Source organism: Rhinolophus ferrumequinum, chromosome 6 (genome assembly GCF_004115265.2).
Source record: "Rhinolophus ferrumequinum isolate MPI-CBG mRhiFer1 chromosome 6, mRhiFer1_v1.p, whole genome shotgun sequence".
In the NCBI taxonomy this organism is placed as follows: Eukaryota; Metazoa; Chordata; class Mammalia; order Chiroptera; family Rhinolophidae; genus Rhinolophus; species Rhinolophus ferrumequinum.
Window position 1 is genome coordinate 69310783 of NC_046289.1, and position 17452 is coordinate 69328234.

At 37.9% G+C, this 17452-nt stretch overlaps 1 protein-coding gene across 1 annotated transcript in view; it reads left to right on the forward strand.

The window, feature by feature from the left end:
* AQR (aquarius intron-binding spliceosomal factor) overlaps window positions 1-15114 on the forward strand; it is an 88520-nt gene extending 73406 nt beyond the window's left edge. The window contains exons 32-35 of the mRNA XM_033108153.1: window positions 2931-3016; window positions 7595-7769; window positions 10472-10585; window positions 13333-15114. Of these exons, the coding sequence (XP_032964044.1) occupies window positions 2931-3016; window positions 7595-7769; window positions 10472-10585; window positions 13333-13686 (729 nt within the window). The 3' untranslated portion in view covers window positions 13687-15114. The remainder of the gene's footprint in view (window positions 1-2930; window positions 3017-7594; window positions 7770-10471; window positions 10586-13332) is intronic.
* The last annotated feature ends 2338 nt before the right edge of the window (window positions 15115-17452 follow it).

Below are 17452 nucleotides of genomic sequence, written 5' to 3' on the forward strand. Positions count from 1 at the left end.
TTGATAATAAGCAGAAATCAGTGTTTCTAAAACTTTCTGTTGATGAAATGATGAATTAAAAAATGACATTATTTATATACCGTTAGAGTTGAAAATAAGAATTGTATCACTTTTGTTTTGTTTTGCAAAGGTTTCTTACTCTGTGTGCATGGGGAGTGTTTTTTCTTGGGGATGAAGGAAAATTGTAAAGTGCATCCTGACCCATGATTCTTTTTTTTTTTACATTTTTTATGTGATGTGATGGAGTAATATCAAATGAAAATGAATATTCTTGATTTTATTAATAAAGGGTTCAGAAACTAGAAAGAGTAACAAAACACATACATTAGTAATGATGAAAGTAGGACTTTGGTTGTGAATACTATGACTGTATTAAAAGCTCTTTCACTTTTTCTTGGAAATCATCCAAAAGTAAGAGGAAAATGGGAGGAAGAGAAGACAAACTCCATTTTTAGTGAGATGATACAGATCAGGAAGAAAATGTGGGAAGAAGGGAATTTAAGGGACCCGTCTTGAAAGTGCCTGCAAAAGCACATTTCCTGAAGGTAGTGGTGTACTCTGAAGTATAAGAGCCACATCCCTATTAACAATGGATGCAACAATTGGCGTGAGCAGAAGCCTTCCTGGTCCCAAATTGGTTCAAAGAAGCCTGCAGGCGAGCTGAGCTGTATTTGCAAAAAGTAGACTGCCTCTATAGTAGCAGAGGAAAAGAGAACCTTCTGTTATAAAAAACCTACAGCCCTTAGAAAACAGTCCTGCTCAACCCACCCTAATCTCTTACATGTAGTTAATCTAAGAAACCCACTTACTCGGTGATGAAACAGTGGGGAAGAGGAAACTAGTACAAGCTCGATTTATATAGGGAAAAAATCAGGTAAAGAGCATCAAAACGTACTAATTGACAAGATACATGTTCCAGAAAACATGTTGGTCTGGAACAGATGAAAATGTTGAATACACATTGGCTTTGAATTTTAAAATACCTAAAGTGTTTTTAAATAATAAAGTAACCATTTCTGTGAGGGAAGGCTGCAAAGCAGAGAAATTAAAGAACTCAGGAAGAAGAGGTGAAATGTGGAGTAGAAGAAAAGAAAGCAAAATCATAGAAATGGAGACAAAATTGAAAGGACCACAGTGAGGATTATGCGTTGTAGAATACTCCGTGAGGGCTATAGAAAGTGAAAATGAGAAACTAATAACTTCGAAATGTGGAAGGTTTAGAAATAGAAGGACCTCAATGTCTGAGTTCTTTTATTTATGATTAACAGAAAAACTTAAGTAATAAGGAAAGTTACTCGGTCCCATAACAAGGTGAAAGTAGAGTAGCTCCAGGTTTGGGTTCCAGTGACTCAGTGATGTCATCAAAGACCAAGGTTCATTTCAGCCATTTGCTCTACCATTCTCAGTTTGTGCGCCCACGTTTCAGACCAGCTCTCTGCATGGTCAGTATGGCAACAGAATTTTCAGGTATAATATCCACACATAAGAGCAAAGGACTTATATCCAGAATATAAGAACTTCTATAAAAGTTATTGTTAAATGAAAACAACCCAGTATGAAATTGGTAAATGTATTGAACAGACACTTCACACAAGAAGACATATGAATGGCCAATAAGCACATGAAAAAGTGCTTACTATCATTAGATGTCAGGGAAATGCAAATTGAAACTATATTGAGGTACTACTACACATTCAAAAGAATAGCTAAAATTACAAAGACTGGCAGCATACTAAATGTCTGCTAGGATGTGGAGCAACTGGAGTTCTGGAATTGGAATATTGCTGGTGACTGTGTAAAGTGGTTCGGTAACTTTGGAAAAGAGTTCGACAGTTTCTTAGGAAGTTAAACATACACTTTCCGTACAGCTCAGCAATTTCCTCCTGGATATTTGCCCAACAGCAATGGAAACACATGTACACAAATATATTTATACATGAATATGCATTGACGCCTTATTCAGAATAGCCCCAAACTAGAGACAGCCCAAGTGCCATGAAGAAGTGAATGGATAAACAAATTGTGGAATATGCGTTCAGTGGAATACAAGTCAACAGTAAAATGATAATGAACTTCCTAATATACAACACCTGGATGAATCTCAAAAATATTACGCTGAGTGAGAGAACCTAGACAAAAAAAGAGTACAGAATTTATGATTCCATTTTTATGGAATTCTAGAACTGACCATGGCAATTTTGGTTGTGGTGGTGGTTATATGGGAGTATATGTTGTCAAAATTTATCACATCATACACTTAAAGTGAGTATATTTCATTGTATGTAAATTCTATATTTTACATTGTATGTAAAAAGAAACGTTTTGTTAACTTTCTAAAGATAGGGACCATGAATTATAGATTGTGTGGGATAAACATTTAAACTTTTTGTTGAATTAATGAAAGAGAGAAATGCATGAGTGTCAATATTACTCTGAAACCTTCCTAACTTCCCTATTTGTACATATATTTTCAAACTGAACAGAAAATACTATGAAGATTGTTTACTTTTTGACAGGAGAATGCTGTAGATTAGAGCTAAGGAATGTGTTAAATAATAAGTGAGCCAGCTGAGTTATATTGCTGGGCACCCAACTAGGATACGAGCTAAATGCAGCCCCTGCTTTCATGGCTTTGAGTAGGGGAAGACTGTTAATTCCACAGATAGTTTAGTTATCAGCGCAGGTAAAGACGAGAGCTGTAAGTGTGACTAACACAGGGGCATAGCCTAATGTGGTTACAGTGGTTTATTTCATAGGGTTCATTAACTTGTTTTTCCAAATCCAAGTGTATGGTCACATTTTTGGGGGGATTATTTAAGGGCAAGGTTTTTTATTTCTAGGACATTATTTAAACGATCCCCCTAGAGTCTTGTTATTGTGCTTTTGAAAATATATCATATTTATCTTTTTTTTTTATTTTTTATTTTTAGGTGACAACTGTTGATAGGTTTCAAGGTCAACAGAATGATTATATTCTTCTTTCTCTAGTACGAACCAGGGCAGTGGGCCATCTGAGGTACGTAAGGAAAAACTTTCATAATATTATTGAACTTTACTATCTGCTTCAAATTTAAACTTCTGTAGCTATGTAGTTTTACCATTTTTTTGAAAGTATAAAGTAATTGTTATGGTAGCTTTTGGTGCTTTTTGTTGGAATGTAACTATCAGATTCTTTGTATAGTTAACCATTGCTTCTGAATTTTTTTGAATCGTAAATGCTTTAGTTATTTAAACGGTTTTACTCTTTGGTAACATTCAGAAATAGCATTTTACCATAAAGTGTGTGTGTGTGTATGTGTGTATGTGTGTGTGTGTGTGTGTGTGTGTGTGTGTTTCCTATATCTGTTGGGAAAAAGTCAGAAATTAAAGGAGGTAAAGTGCTAAAAAGTCTCTTCGGAATGAATGTTTTATTGTATATGATTTCTGACATTTCTAACCCACACAGTCTTTCGGCTTTGGTGATAGAGGATGAAGGAACCATTTGTTCTCCCAGGATTAAGAATTGTTGAAACAAACAATAACCTATTTTTATCATCTATTGTGATGTATTTGTGTACTAGAGATTTATGGGAACATATCTTCTTATTACAAGGTTTAGTTTTATATAAACCATCACATATTACTTAATAGCAAAACTATATGGAGAGTTCATTTTATTCTTTTATTTGGTGGATATAAAAAGAAAATTCTCCAAGCTCTCATAATGTTATCATTAAGTCAGGATCTGTGTGGAGCTTAGCCCGGTGATCAGGTTCCATTAGACTGATAACTTTTATGTAAAAGTAAGCAAACATGTAATGTTCACAAAATTATTTGAAGACTATTGCTTCTAAAAGAGTTTATTTTTGCTTATTTACTTAAGTATCAAGCATGTATTTGGAGACTAAAACGTTTCTAAAAAACAGTCCCTTTGCTGTAGTGAGACTTATAGCTGCTGTCTGAATGGGGCATCGCTGTATTTTACAAAATTAAAATTCCTCAAAAACAACAGTATGAGTACATGAATGATGGTTCCTTCCCTCTCCACCTTTTTTCTTTGCCTTTTTCAGATTCCTCATGGGATCTATGCTATTTTCCTGACTTTTCTGGAAACAAACAAAAAAAAGATGGTAAAATGCTTATAAATGAAGGGTTAAAAAAGGATCTGATTTCAGTGTTGTCGTGCACAAATCAAAGTTTTCTAAGCAAGAATACCATTATTCAAATAATGTTCTTTGTATTTGCCAAAATTTGCTTTTAAAAGTCCAACTTCTTTATTGGGGGTGCTGGTAATTGTGCTGGTGTTGTTAAAACATATAGGTGAAATATTGATTTCACTATTATTTGTGCTTCCAGTTACCCAGATGCCTCAGGTATCTTGGCTAGAATTTTATCAAGCTCTTCATAGAATATTTTGGTTTATTTCATTCATTTCCTTTTCTAATATTTTGTTTCTCAGCTTTCAAGAGACCAAGGAAACCTGCTTCCTTCCATATTTTCTTTAAATAATAGCTTTATTGAGATATAATTCACATACTATACAATTCTCATACTATACAATTCACAAGTGTACAAGTCAGTGATTTTTAGTATATCCATAGTTATGCAGCTCTCTTCACAATTAATTTTTTAGAACATTTTCATCATCCCAACAGGAAGCCCTGTGCTTATCAGCAGTCACTCCTTTCCTCTCTCCGCCAAGTTCTTGTCAACCACTATTCTACTTCCTGTCTGTAGATTTGCCTATTGTAGATACTTCATATACTGGAATCACTGGATTTAATGTGTTCAGGGTTCATTCATGTTGTAGCATGTGTGAGTACTTCATTCCTTTTTATTGCCGAGTAACATTCCATTGTGTGGCTGTATCATATTTTGTTTGTCCGTATCAGTTGATGGATATTTGGGTTCTTTCTATTTTGTGGCCATCATGAATAATGCTGCTATGAACATTCATGTACAAGTTTTTGTGTGGACATACGTTTTCATATCTCTCGGGTATAGACCTAGGAGTAAAATTACTGAATCATATGGTACCTCTGCCTCGACCCTTTAAGGAACTGCTGAACTGTTTTCCAAGCACCTGCCATATTTCTTTTACCCACATATGTTTTCATCCAGGGTAGGCTCATCAGGTGATTGTGTAGGAGTCAGACTATTCAGCTTTAGTTCCGGAGATCTGTATTAGGACCCCGTGGAGCCATTTAGAAGCCAGAGTAATGAGACATTTATAGCCCCTTTTCCGACATTCATTGTTCTTTTCTGCCCCCCCACCATACATATACCAAATTTGAATGGTCCAGGAAACAGTAGAAATGCTTGTTCAGTGTAAAGCAGTGAAACTGTAACTTTCCTGTGTTGTTTCCTCATAGAGGTTCAACCAGAATGATGGCCTGTTGTTTAACAATGCTGTTTTTCCCAGCCACGTCTGGAGCTATGAAATAAGGTGGTAATTCGCGTTGCCCTGGGTTCAAGATGTAGCTCCAAGGAACCCTGTCTACTCATGTATGATTTTGCCTGGTAGTTTGTTATGTTCGTAGTGTTTGATCATTCATTTAGCAAATACTTTCAAATTGATCAATTATTTAATGTGCTGGTTTCTTGATATATAGTAGTAAATCAAACATTTATGATCTCTACCCTTATGGAGCTCAGAATCCAGTTGGGGAGACATTAAACATACCCTTAGAAGATACCTATATTTGAATCTGCGAAGATTTTAGTCCAACTCTCCTCATGTACAGTGGAGATCAAGCTTGTAAAGCCACTTCACGGCACTGTAGCACTGAGACCTAGGGGGGAAAGTTTCCTGAGAAGGACTGCAAAAGCACTGTGTCTGTGCTCTGCAGAGAGATAAAGAACCTTTGGGAGGTGAAGAGGAGAACTGAACATGCTAACACAGTGATTGCCATCTTTTTTCCCTGACAACATTGTTTTAACCATAATTTCCTTTATAATGTTTGTGTGAGAACTCATACTAAGTGTTTCTAGCATTGTACATCTAGCTACCAGTGTTGGAACCATCTACCTATAGCATAACCCCTTGGGGTTCTCAGGAAATGTGGAGAAAATAAAACAATTTGACTTGTGGGTAACCTAGAAGATAGTGTTTTCGTCGTGAATCCAGTGTCTCAGGTAGAAGGAGCAAACATTACTCAAAACGCTACTGCGAATGGGGTATGTTTGCTCCTTCTACCTAAGTGAACATCTCTTAGTTTTGTGTGGGTGGGGGGAGCACCACACCCCTCTCCCCCCGCCCCCTCACACACACAAGAACATAGCTGATGTGTACTAATGTCGTGTGGTACCTCCTGGCAAGGGAAACTAGGTCCCTGTCAAGGTCATCGATTCCTGGTTCTCTGCCTGGTTATTATATGGTCGTTGTAACATTTGATCTCTGTAACACTCTTAACACTTTCTTTCAGGGATTAGGGGTGATTTTACTAGACTTTATTATTATTCATGAAAGTCCTCTTGTTTGCACAATACTCACAAATTTAGTCATCTAAGAGCATCTCAAGAAAACAAACTGTTCTCTGTATTTAAAACCAAAATTATCTTTTCTTACTAAAACACATCCTAACTAATAGTGAGGTGAAATTAGACTTAATATATAGCCCTTCTTTTATAAATGTATTTGATTCCAATAAATTCAAATCAAGTTTTAAAAACATGTATTCCTTTTAAATGAAAGAAAACTGACATGTATTAATTAGATAGTCAACTATATGTGTAGTTGGATCATTCAATTTAGCCATTTTATTTCTGTTTATGTGAATTTTGAATGCTCATTATCGGCCAGGCACTGAGCCTGGGTACTAGAGTAAAATACATGACTAAGACATGGTATTATGTTATATCATCATACCGTATTGTGATTATTACTCTAAATAAGTATAAAACAGTGTAATAAGATTTATCTAAGAAATAAAATTTGACCTTGACAGACTCTGGGAATTTGGTAGGTGAAGAAGCAGAGGAAGGGTTGGTTCAGATTGACTCTGTGGTGTGGTGGTGACTGACAACTGAACTGTACCGTAATTCCAATCCCGTGTTTCCCTGAAAATAACATCTAGCCGGACAATCAGCTCTAATGCGCCTTTTGGAGCAAAAATTAATATAAGACCCTGTCTTATTTTCCTATAAGACGGGGTAATATAATAATATAATTTAATATAATATACAATATAATAATACTGGGTCTTATATTAATTTTTGCTCCAAGATGCATTAGAGCTGATTGTCTGGCTAGGTCTTATTTTCGGGGATACAGGGTAGAGCTACTTAGACCTTTTTAATCAGTACATTTGTTGTTTTGTGGTTTTCCCCGCCCTCCCCCCAAAAAACCAACATAGAGATTATAATAAAGCATAACTTTTTACTTGGTTTACTAATCTCCTAACATTGATTAACTTAATGTTTGCTCTGTTAAGTTTTTTAGTACAGGTGCTGCTGCAGCAAGCACACTGTTGTTTTGAAGAAGCTTAACCATTTATCGTCAAAGCTTAACAGGACTATTTAGTGGAATATATAAGAAAAATAAAAGATTTTAAAAGCTGCATAAATATGCTGTTAATCTTGATGTATGTTAATTAATTTTGTTTCTTTCCCAAAGGGATGTCCGTCGCTTAGTGGTGGCCATGTCTAGAGCCAGACTTGGACTTTATATCTTCGCCAGAGTGTCTCTCTTCCAAAACTGTTTTGAACTAACTCCTGCCTTCAGCCAGCTCACAGCCCGCCCACTTCATTTGCATATAATTCCAACAGAACCTTTCCCAACCAGTCGAAAGGTAGGACTTCTTTCCTCATCGTATAGAGCAGCATTCTGTTACAGGTGGCCACATGAGCTAGGAACATCCGCACAATTAGCACTAAATGAGATTTTCTATATAAAAAGAATACATGCCAACATGTATTGAGCACTCACCATGTAACAGGCAATTAGCTCTTTCCATACATTATCTCATTTCATCTCAGTAACAGCCCTGTTCAGTAGGTTTTCTTATTAACCCCATTTTACATATGAGGAAACAGGGTTAGAGAAGAAGTTTGGCCATGCATCTAGTAGATGGAGAACCCAAGATTTAAAAACCCAGGCAGGCTGACTCCAGAGTCCATGTTAATAATCATTGTGTTATACTGCCGCTCTTCAGCTTTGTAAGGAGAATTTAATTACTTGATAACAGAGTGATAAATGGTTTAGCTCTTGGAAAAACCTTAAGAAGCTTACATTCTGGGGAAATGGGACAGGGAACGGAACATACACTTAACAAAAAGATATACTCAGAAAAATGCCACTCCCTCCTTATCCATCCATCCATCCCTGCTACCTGTTTCCTATTCTCCCTCCTTTCTCTTTTTCCCTCTTCCTCCCCCCAATCTCTTCATATATTGCTTTTGCACAAGGAGCAGATAGCTGTTCATTGTTTTGTTTTCTTTCTTACATGAAGGTTACCACACTATACAGACTTGGGTTTTGCCTTTTTCATTTAATGAAATGTCTCAGAGGTCCATTGGAATTTAAATAAAACTCTTTTAAATGTTAACAGTACACACTTCTCCCCGCTTCCAAAAAACCAGGAATAAATTCTGTTTGTTTTATAATAATGCTATGTATATTTTTGGGGGGTTTTTTAATTGCATTTTTTTCTTTTTAAAGAAAAATTGCTATAGAGAAATCGGAGGAAAAGGCTGGAGATATATGAGGGGTGGGGTCATATAAAGCCTTGAGTGTCAGGCTCTGGGATCTGGACACAATCCTGAAGCCCTGAGGTTCTCAATCTTTTGTAAGCTGATGATTAAACAGGATGATTCCTGACAAGAGGCCTGAGGCAGAGCCTCTTTGTCGTCAGGTTTCCCACACTTCTCCCAAGTGCTTCATGTCCGAGGGCTGCAGGGACACATCTGGAGAAACCTGGAGCGCAGATCAGGCAGTACCAATGAACAGAAGATTTGGAGACTGTGCTTTACCCAACACCATGGATTCAAGCCCTGGGGGGGCTGAGGGCTGAGGGCTGAGGGCGGCTCCCCATCCTCTGCTCAGGAGGCAGTGTGGGAGGCAGGGAGGGCCGGGTAGCTAGCACCGCATCTCAGAAGAGGCAGTTCCCAGGACAGCTACCAGAGAATACGCAGTCAAATTAAAAACCAAACAAACAAACAAAACCCTTCATGTTTTGAAGGCAGTAGCTTATACTTGTAATAGCATGGCAGTCTTTGCACCCAGATGTCGTGACCTTGCGGAAAGTAACAGTTACCAAAAGAACACCTGCTTACATGCAATCCTTCCCTCCTGCTTAATTCTGAGAAATGCTGTTTAATGTACTAAATAGTCCTAACTTTATGTGCTTTGAATAATTTGGCACTTTAAAATCCTTTTTTTTTTAACTTTTTTTTTTTTAAGACTTTTTTGTTAGTTTATTGGGGAATATTGGGGAACAGTGTACTTCTCCGGAGCCGCTCAGCTCCACGTCCAGTCACCGTTTTCAGTCTTTAGTTGCAGGGGGCGCAGCCCACCATCCCCAGGAATTGAACCGGCAACCTTGTTGAGAGCTCACGCTCTAACCAACTGAGCCATCCGGCCGCCCCTAAAATCCTTTCTTGATATATGTTTTACCTTTATGTTTTTCGGAGTTGTTCTTAAAGTAAGAAAGGGTGAGACTTTATAAACGTTTTATAATTGACTATAAATAGAAAAGTTGTTCATCTTTATTCTGGGATGGTTTAGGAAGATTTGCAGATTTCGTTCTCATTTACTTTACTACTTCACCTACACTGATAGAGTAGTGTTTCTCAGATTGTGGTCAGAAACTACTCCATCAGAACCTCCTCATTCTGTCTCAGGCCTACTGAATATAAATAAATCCCTGGGGCCTAGAGCTCAGCCTCTGATTTAGCGTTCTCCCCCGATGGTTCTGATCGATACCACAGAGCTCACACTGTAGACTTCTATTTGTTAACGTTTTTGACTACACTTTATTAGTTAATTCCTTTAGTAGTATTAGTAATATTCACCCTCATTACTAACAGTCTGTTAGCTTCTTATTATAAACGTTAGCTTCCTGTTTTTTAGGAAACCATAAACAGGAAGAACAGTTTTAGTATTTTCTTTTTGAATAATCTTGAGAATTGCCTTGGAGCAGCATACACACAGTATTAGAGACCACCGCTTTACACCGTGTTGATTCTTCTCTCTATTCAAAGGATTGCTTATCTCTTTTTCTTCTACGTTAGTTAGTAGACCAAAAGTCATGTTTTAGTTACTGAAATGGTATTAAAAGCTAATGACTCTTCTCTTCCTCCTCATCTCTACATTTTCTAAATTTCAGTTGAATCACTCTTCATCTATTCTTTATTGGACTCTCACACGTACCATCTTTATGTCCCTTAAATCCTAACTGTGCTTATACATAAGATGGAGACATGTGCTTCTGTTGGCTAAATGTTAGCTTTTAGTGTTTGTCATTCTCTTCTTAACTTTCTTTTTGCCTTCTAGAATGGGGAGAGACCATCTCGTGAAGTACAGATAATAAAGAATATGCCTCAAATGGCAAACTTTGTATACAACATGTACATGCATTTGATACAGACTACACATCATTATCATCAGGTGAGTTTTCTCAAAACTGTTACTTTTCTTGCTCTAGAAAGAATCTTTTCTGTTGCAGAATAAGGTTTATGTGTGTGTGTGTGTGTGTGTGTGTGTGTGTGTGTGTGTGTGTGTGTGTGTGTGTATAGATATATGTGTGTGTGTATGTATATTTAAGTATAGTTGATATACAGTGTTACATTAGTTGTATTAGTTTCAGGTGTACAATATAGTGATTTGACATTTTTATACCTTACAATATGATCACTGCACTAATTCTAGTACTCATCTGTCACCATGCAATGTTGTCACAATATTATTGGCTATATTCCTCTTCACCTCGGAATAAATCTTTAATAAACCAAAATAGGATTTTATTATTAATGTAACATTCATACTTTTAAAACATCTTTATGTAGGTATAATTTGGTATGCAATACATTCCACATATTTAAAGTATATAATGTGATAGGTTCTGATGTATGTATATACCTGTGAAACCATCATCACAGTCAGGATAATGAACATAGCCATTCTCCCCAAAAGTTCCTCATGCCTCTTGATAATCCCTGGCACCCTTCACCAAGCCCTGTCCCACCTTCTCCAGGCAACCAGGGATCTGCTTTCTGTCAGTATAGATTGATTAGTCTCCATTTTCTAGACATTGAAGTAAATGGACTCTTCTTTTTTCTAGCTATTGGCATAATTATTTCAAGATTCATTCATGTTTTTGCATGATCAGTAGTCCTCGCCTTGTTATTACTGAAGACTTGCATGGTGTGGACGTCCCAAGTATACCCATGTACCTGTCGATGGACATTTGGGTAGTTTCCAGTGTGGGCTGTTACAAAGAAAGCTCCTATGAACATTCTTGCTCAAGTCTTTGCACTTTTTCTTGGGTAAATTCCTAGGAGTGCAGTGGCTGAATAATATGGGAAGCATGTGTTCAACTTTCTAAGAAACTGCCAACCTGTTTTACCCAGTGGTTGCAGCATTTTTATTTCCACCAGCCGTAGATGAGGGTTTGGATTGCTCTGAATCTCACACACACTTGGTAGAGTTGTTTGTTATTATTATTATCATTATTATTATTATTATTATCATTTTAGCTATCCCAGTAGGTATGCAGTGGTATCTCATTATGGTTTTAATTTGCATTTCCCAAGTGACTAATGATGTTGAGCATCTTTTCATGTGGTTATTTGCCATCTGTCTTCTTTGAGGATTTGTCTGTTCAGGTCTCGCGCTCATTTTTCTAATGGGTTATTTGTTTTATTATTGAGTTTTGAGAGTTTTTAAATTAATTCTGACTATGATTTCCTTATCAGATGTGTGTTTTATGAATATTTTCTCTTGGTCTTTGACGTTCAAGTATCTTTCAAAGAACAGAAGTTTTAAATTTTGATGAAATTCAGTATATCAAGATGTTCTTTTATGACTCGTGCTTTTTTATGTCCTAAAAGAACAATGTAACCCAGAGTTACAGACTTTTTTCTGATGTTTTCTTTTAGAAGTTTTAGAGTTTTAGGTTTGCATTTATTTTGAGTTAATTTTTTGTATGATGCAAGGTAGACTTGAGTTTTATTCATTTGCATGTAGATATCTAATTGTTTTAGCACCGTTTTCTGAATAGACTGTTTCTTCCTCTATTGAATTGCTTTGTCATCTTAGTCAAAAAATCAGTTGGCCACATATGTGAGTCTATTTCTGGGCTTTCTGTTCTGTTCTGTAGACCTGTGTATCTATCCTTTTGCAATTCCCATACTACCTGTATTAAGAGTAGCTTTATAGTAAATCTTGAAATTAGATAATGTGAGTCCTTCGGTTTTGTTCTTTTTCAAAATTGTTTTGGCTATTCTATTTCCTTGACTTTCTATTTACATATTAGAATCAGCTTGTCAATTTCTACCCCAGAAAAACATGTGGGAGTTTTAATTAGTTTGTTTTGGGAAGTAAGATTGCTTAGATTCAATTTGAGGAGATTAAGTTAACATCTTAGCAATATTGAGTCGTCCGTGAATATCATCTCTCTCCATTTAGTTAGATGTTTTTTGAATTTTCTCATCAATATTTGGCAGTTTTCAGCACAAAGACCTCATACGTAGTTTATACGTCATATATAGTTATTAGTTTCATTGCTAATATTTCATATTTTTTACTGCTATTATGAATGGTACTTTTTAAAATTTTTCAATTTCTAACAAGAGAAGCAGAGTCCCTGAGGAGAGAAGCCAAGCCTTATTCGTTCTAGACTGCCATGGGACAAAGGGGAGGTGAGCATATAGAGCTGCTGCAGTGTTCTCGTTTAATGGGACAGAACCTTGTACCCGGCTGCTCCCTCCCTGCCATGCTCTCTCCCGAGGCCTGGTTCCTCCCCACACCTCACAGGGCTCCTTGATTGACGTTGGCCCTTCTTGAGTTGGTGTGTCAATCAGTCGTAATCAGCCGCTGTTTTTCCAGAAGTGTGACCGCAAATTCCTTTGCTAAAAAATCTAATAGATTTTCACATTATTTCCCTCTCTCAAGATTTAATGTGTACTTTGATCATTATTTGTAATATCTGTATTGGCACATTCCTTGGAGTTAGCAAAACCTAGGCCATTGTCATCAGAGTTGTTTCATCTGTAATACATGGCCAGCAGTGTTTTGGAGAACCCTAGAGTGCACAGTGTTTACTAGGAAAATAATGTTAATGTGAGAGCTTAATGTTGTAAGCCAGTGTTTTTTCAGTTGAGTTAGTTTATATTGATATTTTCTTTTTTTATTAGACTTTATTACAGCTACCACCTGCTATGGTGGAAGAAGGTGAGGAAGTTCAAAGTCAGGAAACAGAATTGGAAACAGAAGAAGAGGGCATGCCTGCTCAAGCCGACATACCCAGTCTAACAGATGGCAGCTCCAGTCAAGAAACGTTAGCCTCTCAGACTGAGCCCACCTGCAATCAGACTGAGCCCACCTGCAATCAGACTGAGACCACCCCCAATCAGACAGGAGCTGGTTCCAATCCAGAAGCCATCTCTGCTCTATCCAAGATCACCGCTGCTGTGGCCGGACCTGAGGCTGTACCAGCAGAAGCTAACACCCATCCAGATGCCACATCTGCCCCAGAGGAGACCAAGTAGCCAAATGGTCGCCTTTCTTAGGACATTTCATTCATAAAGTCTAATTAAGTAAAGTTAGTTTTTGTATTTTGTATTTGCTTCTTCCATTTTAAAGGTAATAATTAATGTTCAGTCGTTATTTTTGTTAACTGATTACAGTGTTTGTTCTTCTGGGATATAGTTTTTTAAATGTATGTGTATGAACAACTCTGGTTTCATTTGCTCAAATGGAATGGCAAATAATCATTCCTTTGATATTTCTATCATTAACTGAGTGTATATTTAATCATACCTACATTAAAAGAATTTTTCTATGGAATATGTAAAACATAGAATATATGGAAGAAAACTTTACATTTTTAGTGAACTTATCTAAAGAAAAAGAATATACTGAAACTAACCATAAATAGCCTTAAGCAAGTGGTGAAATTGGGGAGGAAATAGTTTCTTCCATCATAGTGTGAGATGCTCAAGTTGTGTTTCCTTTTGTCTTCCCTGATGTAAAGGCATTAACAACTATAGCAGGATGTAGGTTTCTCAAGTCCATCAAAGAGGAAACGTGTTTCTTTCACCAAAATTTCATAATGTATCAGAATTTCCTAGGGTGTCTGTTTCTTCTTGGGCCCACTCTAGACCTAATGAGTCAGAATCTCGGGGTTAGTACCCAGGAATCTGTGCTTTAGCAGGTGCTTCAGATGTTTGAGTTGTTGGCAGAGTGGCATCAGATAAGGCTGGTGGAGCTGAGCCAGGATTTGTTATTCAGCTAAGCAAGAAGGAAAAGGCATCTCTGGGCTGGAAGAAAGATCCACAGTCTAGGCCGTGAAAGTCAGTGAACACCTGTGTACAGGATAGAATTCACCCAGTGAAGAGGTCTGTGTTTTCTGCCCTGTGTAGTTCTCTTGGTAGATAACCAGCCACAAGGAGACCTTAAGGTAAAATGTGCTCCAAATTTGGGAGGGCAAAGATACTAGGACCCTGCTACTCAAGTGTGGCTTGCAGATGTGCAGCATGAGGGTCCACTGGAGCTTGTTAGAAACGCGTGTGTTGGGCTCTACCCCAGACCTGTTAAATCCGAATCTACATTTCAGTCAAGTTGATTCATAAGCACTCTGTAGTTTGAGAAGCACTATACTGAGATTACTGAGCTGTCCTCACATAAATAGAAGGTGGGATGATGATTCTCTGATGATAGAATTAACTGTGTGACTAATGTTTTCTGACAAGGTCCTCTGCTTATAAGGTCCCTGGCCATGGTGGCCAGAAAAGAGGTGAATATGTATACGAGCGGTGTGGAGAAATTGCCCACTAGTTCTCTCTCTCCCATTTTGATATCTGCTGGAGTGGCTAAGAGAAGAATTTCCCCAAAATATCTCCTCTAGTACATTTACCTATAGGCATCGCCATGTCCGGAGATCCTTTGAAGAAATAAATGAGAACTGCACACTGCCATTGAAATGCTTCTGATCTTGACGTTTTGAAAGACTGATGAATTCATTAGAAAATTAAACTCAGAAAGTCAAGTCAATGAAAGAGTATTTTTGAGTGACTGGTTTTGCTGCACTCTACCAGGCTGTGGTGGGTGTGACTCACACTCTCATCTTACAGGGTGTCCTACTGCATCTGCAATCTTGTGTAAATGTTGGGGGAGGAGGGAAAAGGAAAGTGATGACGGGATGATGAGGAGAGTGAAATGCCAAGGAAACGATACTAGGAAATGGAGCTGTTTGTTACCAGAGTAAGAATTGAGCCAGACCGTCTGTTACATAATTTCTGTGATTATAAGAATTTGAAAGCAGATGTTGTGGGCATCTGTATGAGGACTAGCACTCACCGAATTATTTTCATTCGTGAACATACAGTATCAGGCTAAGCAAGAGGGAAAGAAGCTGTACTGTCTTTCCTGGAAAAGATTGATTTTTCTCTCTACCTTTTAGAGGCTATGAATCATGATACCTGCAACCAACATAAGCAAACTTTTATGCTGCTTTCTCATTGAGTAAAGCATTTTCCAAACACTGTAAATCACTCTCTAGCTGGGTGACCAGACTTTGTTCTTTGCTGCTTGATTTTCTACTACACTAAAAGGAAATTTAACTGAAAGATTGGTAAGTCAAACTTTGCCTTTGCCAAAGAAATTTTTTAAAGGATCATGACGGTGCAGAATGAGTTATTTTAAACTGCTTATCCACAGGGAAGATGAGTGAGTTGCAGTTGATTGTCGAATCATGGAATTTTTAAGGAACTTGAAGAGCTCTATTCTTATTTTAAACAATGAGGAAACTGAATCAGGTTCTCTTAGCCAGGGTGGCATCTGTGGGAAAGCAGGAGAGACTCCAAGTCTATCGTCCTAGGATAGTATTTTGTTTATTTTTTTCAATCAAGCACACAGGAGTGATGGCTTCATAAATGTGAGAGTTTTCTAATTGGGGCGGCCGGATGGCTCAGTTGGTTACAGCGTGAGCTCTGAACAGCAGGGTTGCCGGTTCGATTCCCACATGGGCCAGTGAACTGCGGCCTCCACATCTAGATTGAAGACAGGGAGCTGCCGCTGAGCCCCCGGAGTGCAGCCAGATGGCTCAGTTGGTTAGAGCGTGAGCTCTCAACAACAAGGTTGCTGGTTTAATACCTGCATGGGATGGTGGGCTGCGCTCCCTGCAACTAAAGATTGAAAGCAGCAACTGGACTGGGAGCTGAGCTGCGCCCTCCACAACTAGATTGAAGGACGACTTGGAGCTGATGGGCCCTGGAGAAACACCCTGTTCCCCAATATTCTCCAATAAAAATTAAAAAAAAAAAATTCTACTTCAGTTTACTACAGACGCAGGTCCTCCAGCCGTTGACCATTTCAGGTTGGTGTCCTCACTGCCCTCTCCATCCTGTCTACCATAGTTGAATAGGCAGTGATTTGGGAGCCTATTTTTAAAAGCAAACCAAAATGATGCAGGAAAAGAGAATGAGCATGAAAGGAAGCAGTTCAAGTATTTAGACTTTTTTTCACAAAATGCTGAGTTAAGAAAGTTCACTACCAGCAGTTGAAAATAAATAGCTCCATTGATTGGGGCAAATGAAGGAGAAGATCTCAACATGATCAGGTCTCTTAAAGTTGGTGTGACAAAAGTGGAGATGTTTTGCAAGATCCTGAGAAACATGGTATAAGTGGGCCATGTATGCTCCTATATAAAATGAAGTTTCTTAGGATCAGGAGACAGCATGATATTACAAAACAGACTTTGGACTCACCCAGACCTGGCTCAAATTTTAACCTAATTTACTCATCAGCATTTGGTTTGACCTTGGACTGGTTTCATAACCTCTCTAAGCCCCAGTTTTCTTTATCTACAAAATAGGGAAGCTTTGTTTGTCAGTGAGGTAATGTGTTATGAAAAATCTGGCACCTGGGTGCTCAGTAAATATTAGTCACTTTCTCCACTTTTCCCCGGATCTTGGAGACAATGTAGGATTTGGCCAACCAGTCTTCCGACTTCAGTGCTTAACTGTACCCCTCTCCAGGGAGCATGGAGGATGATGACGAAGGGTACATGTGGTGGCAATTGACTTGGAGGATCAAGAATCAAGTCTATGTATTGATTGGGAACCTCTGAATCAGTCCATCGTGACATTGAAGATGGTTTCTGCTGAAATTGAAATTCTGGCAGCACAGCATAAGCAGAGGGAAGACCCTAGGTACCATCATGCTTCTCTGATGTATTGATAACTAATACCGATTCTGAATCCTGTATTCCCCCACCCCCAAATCATCTATATCATTGCAGTTCTTTAGCTTCAT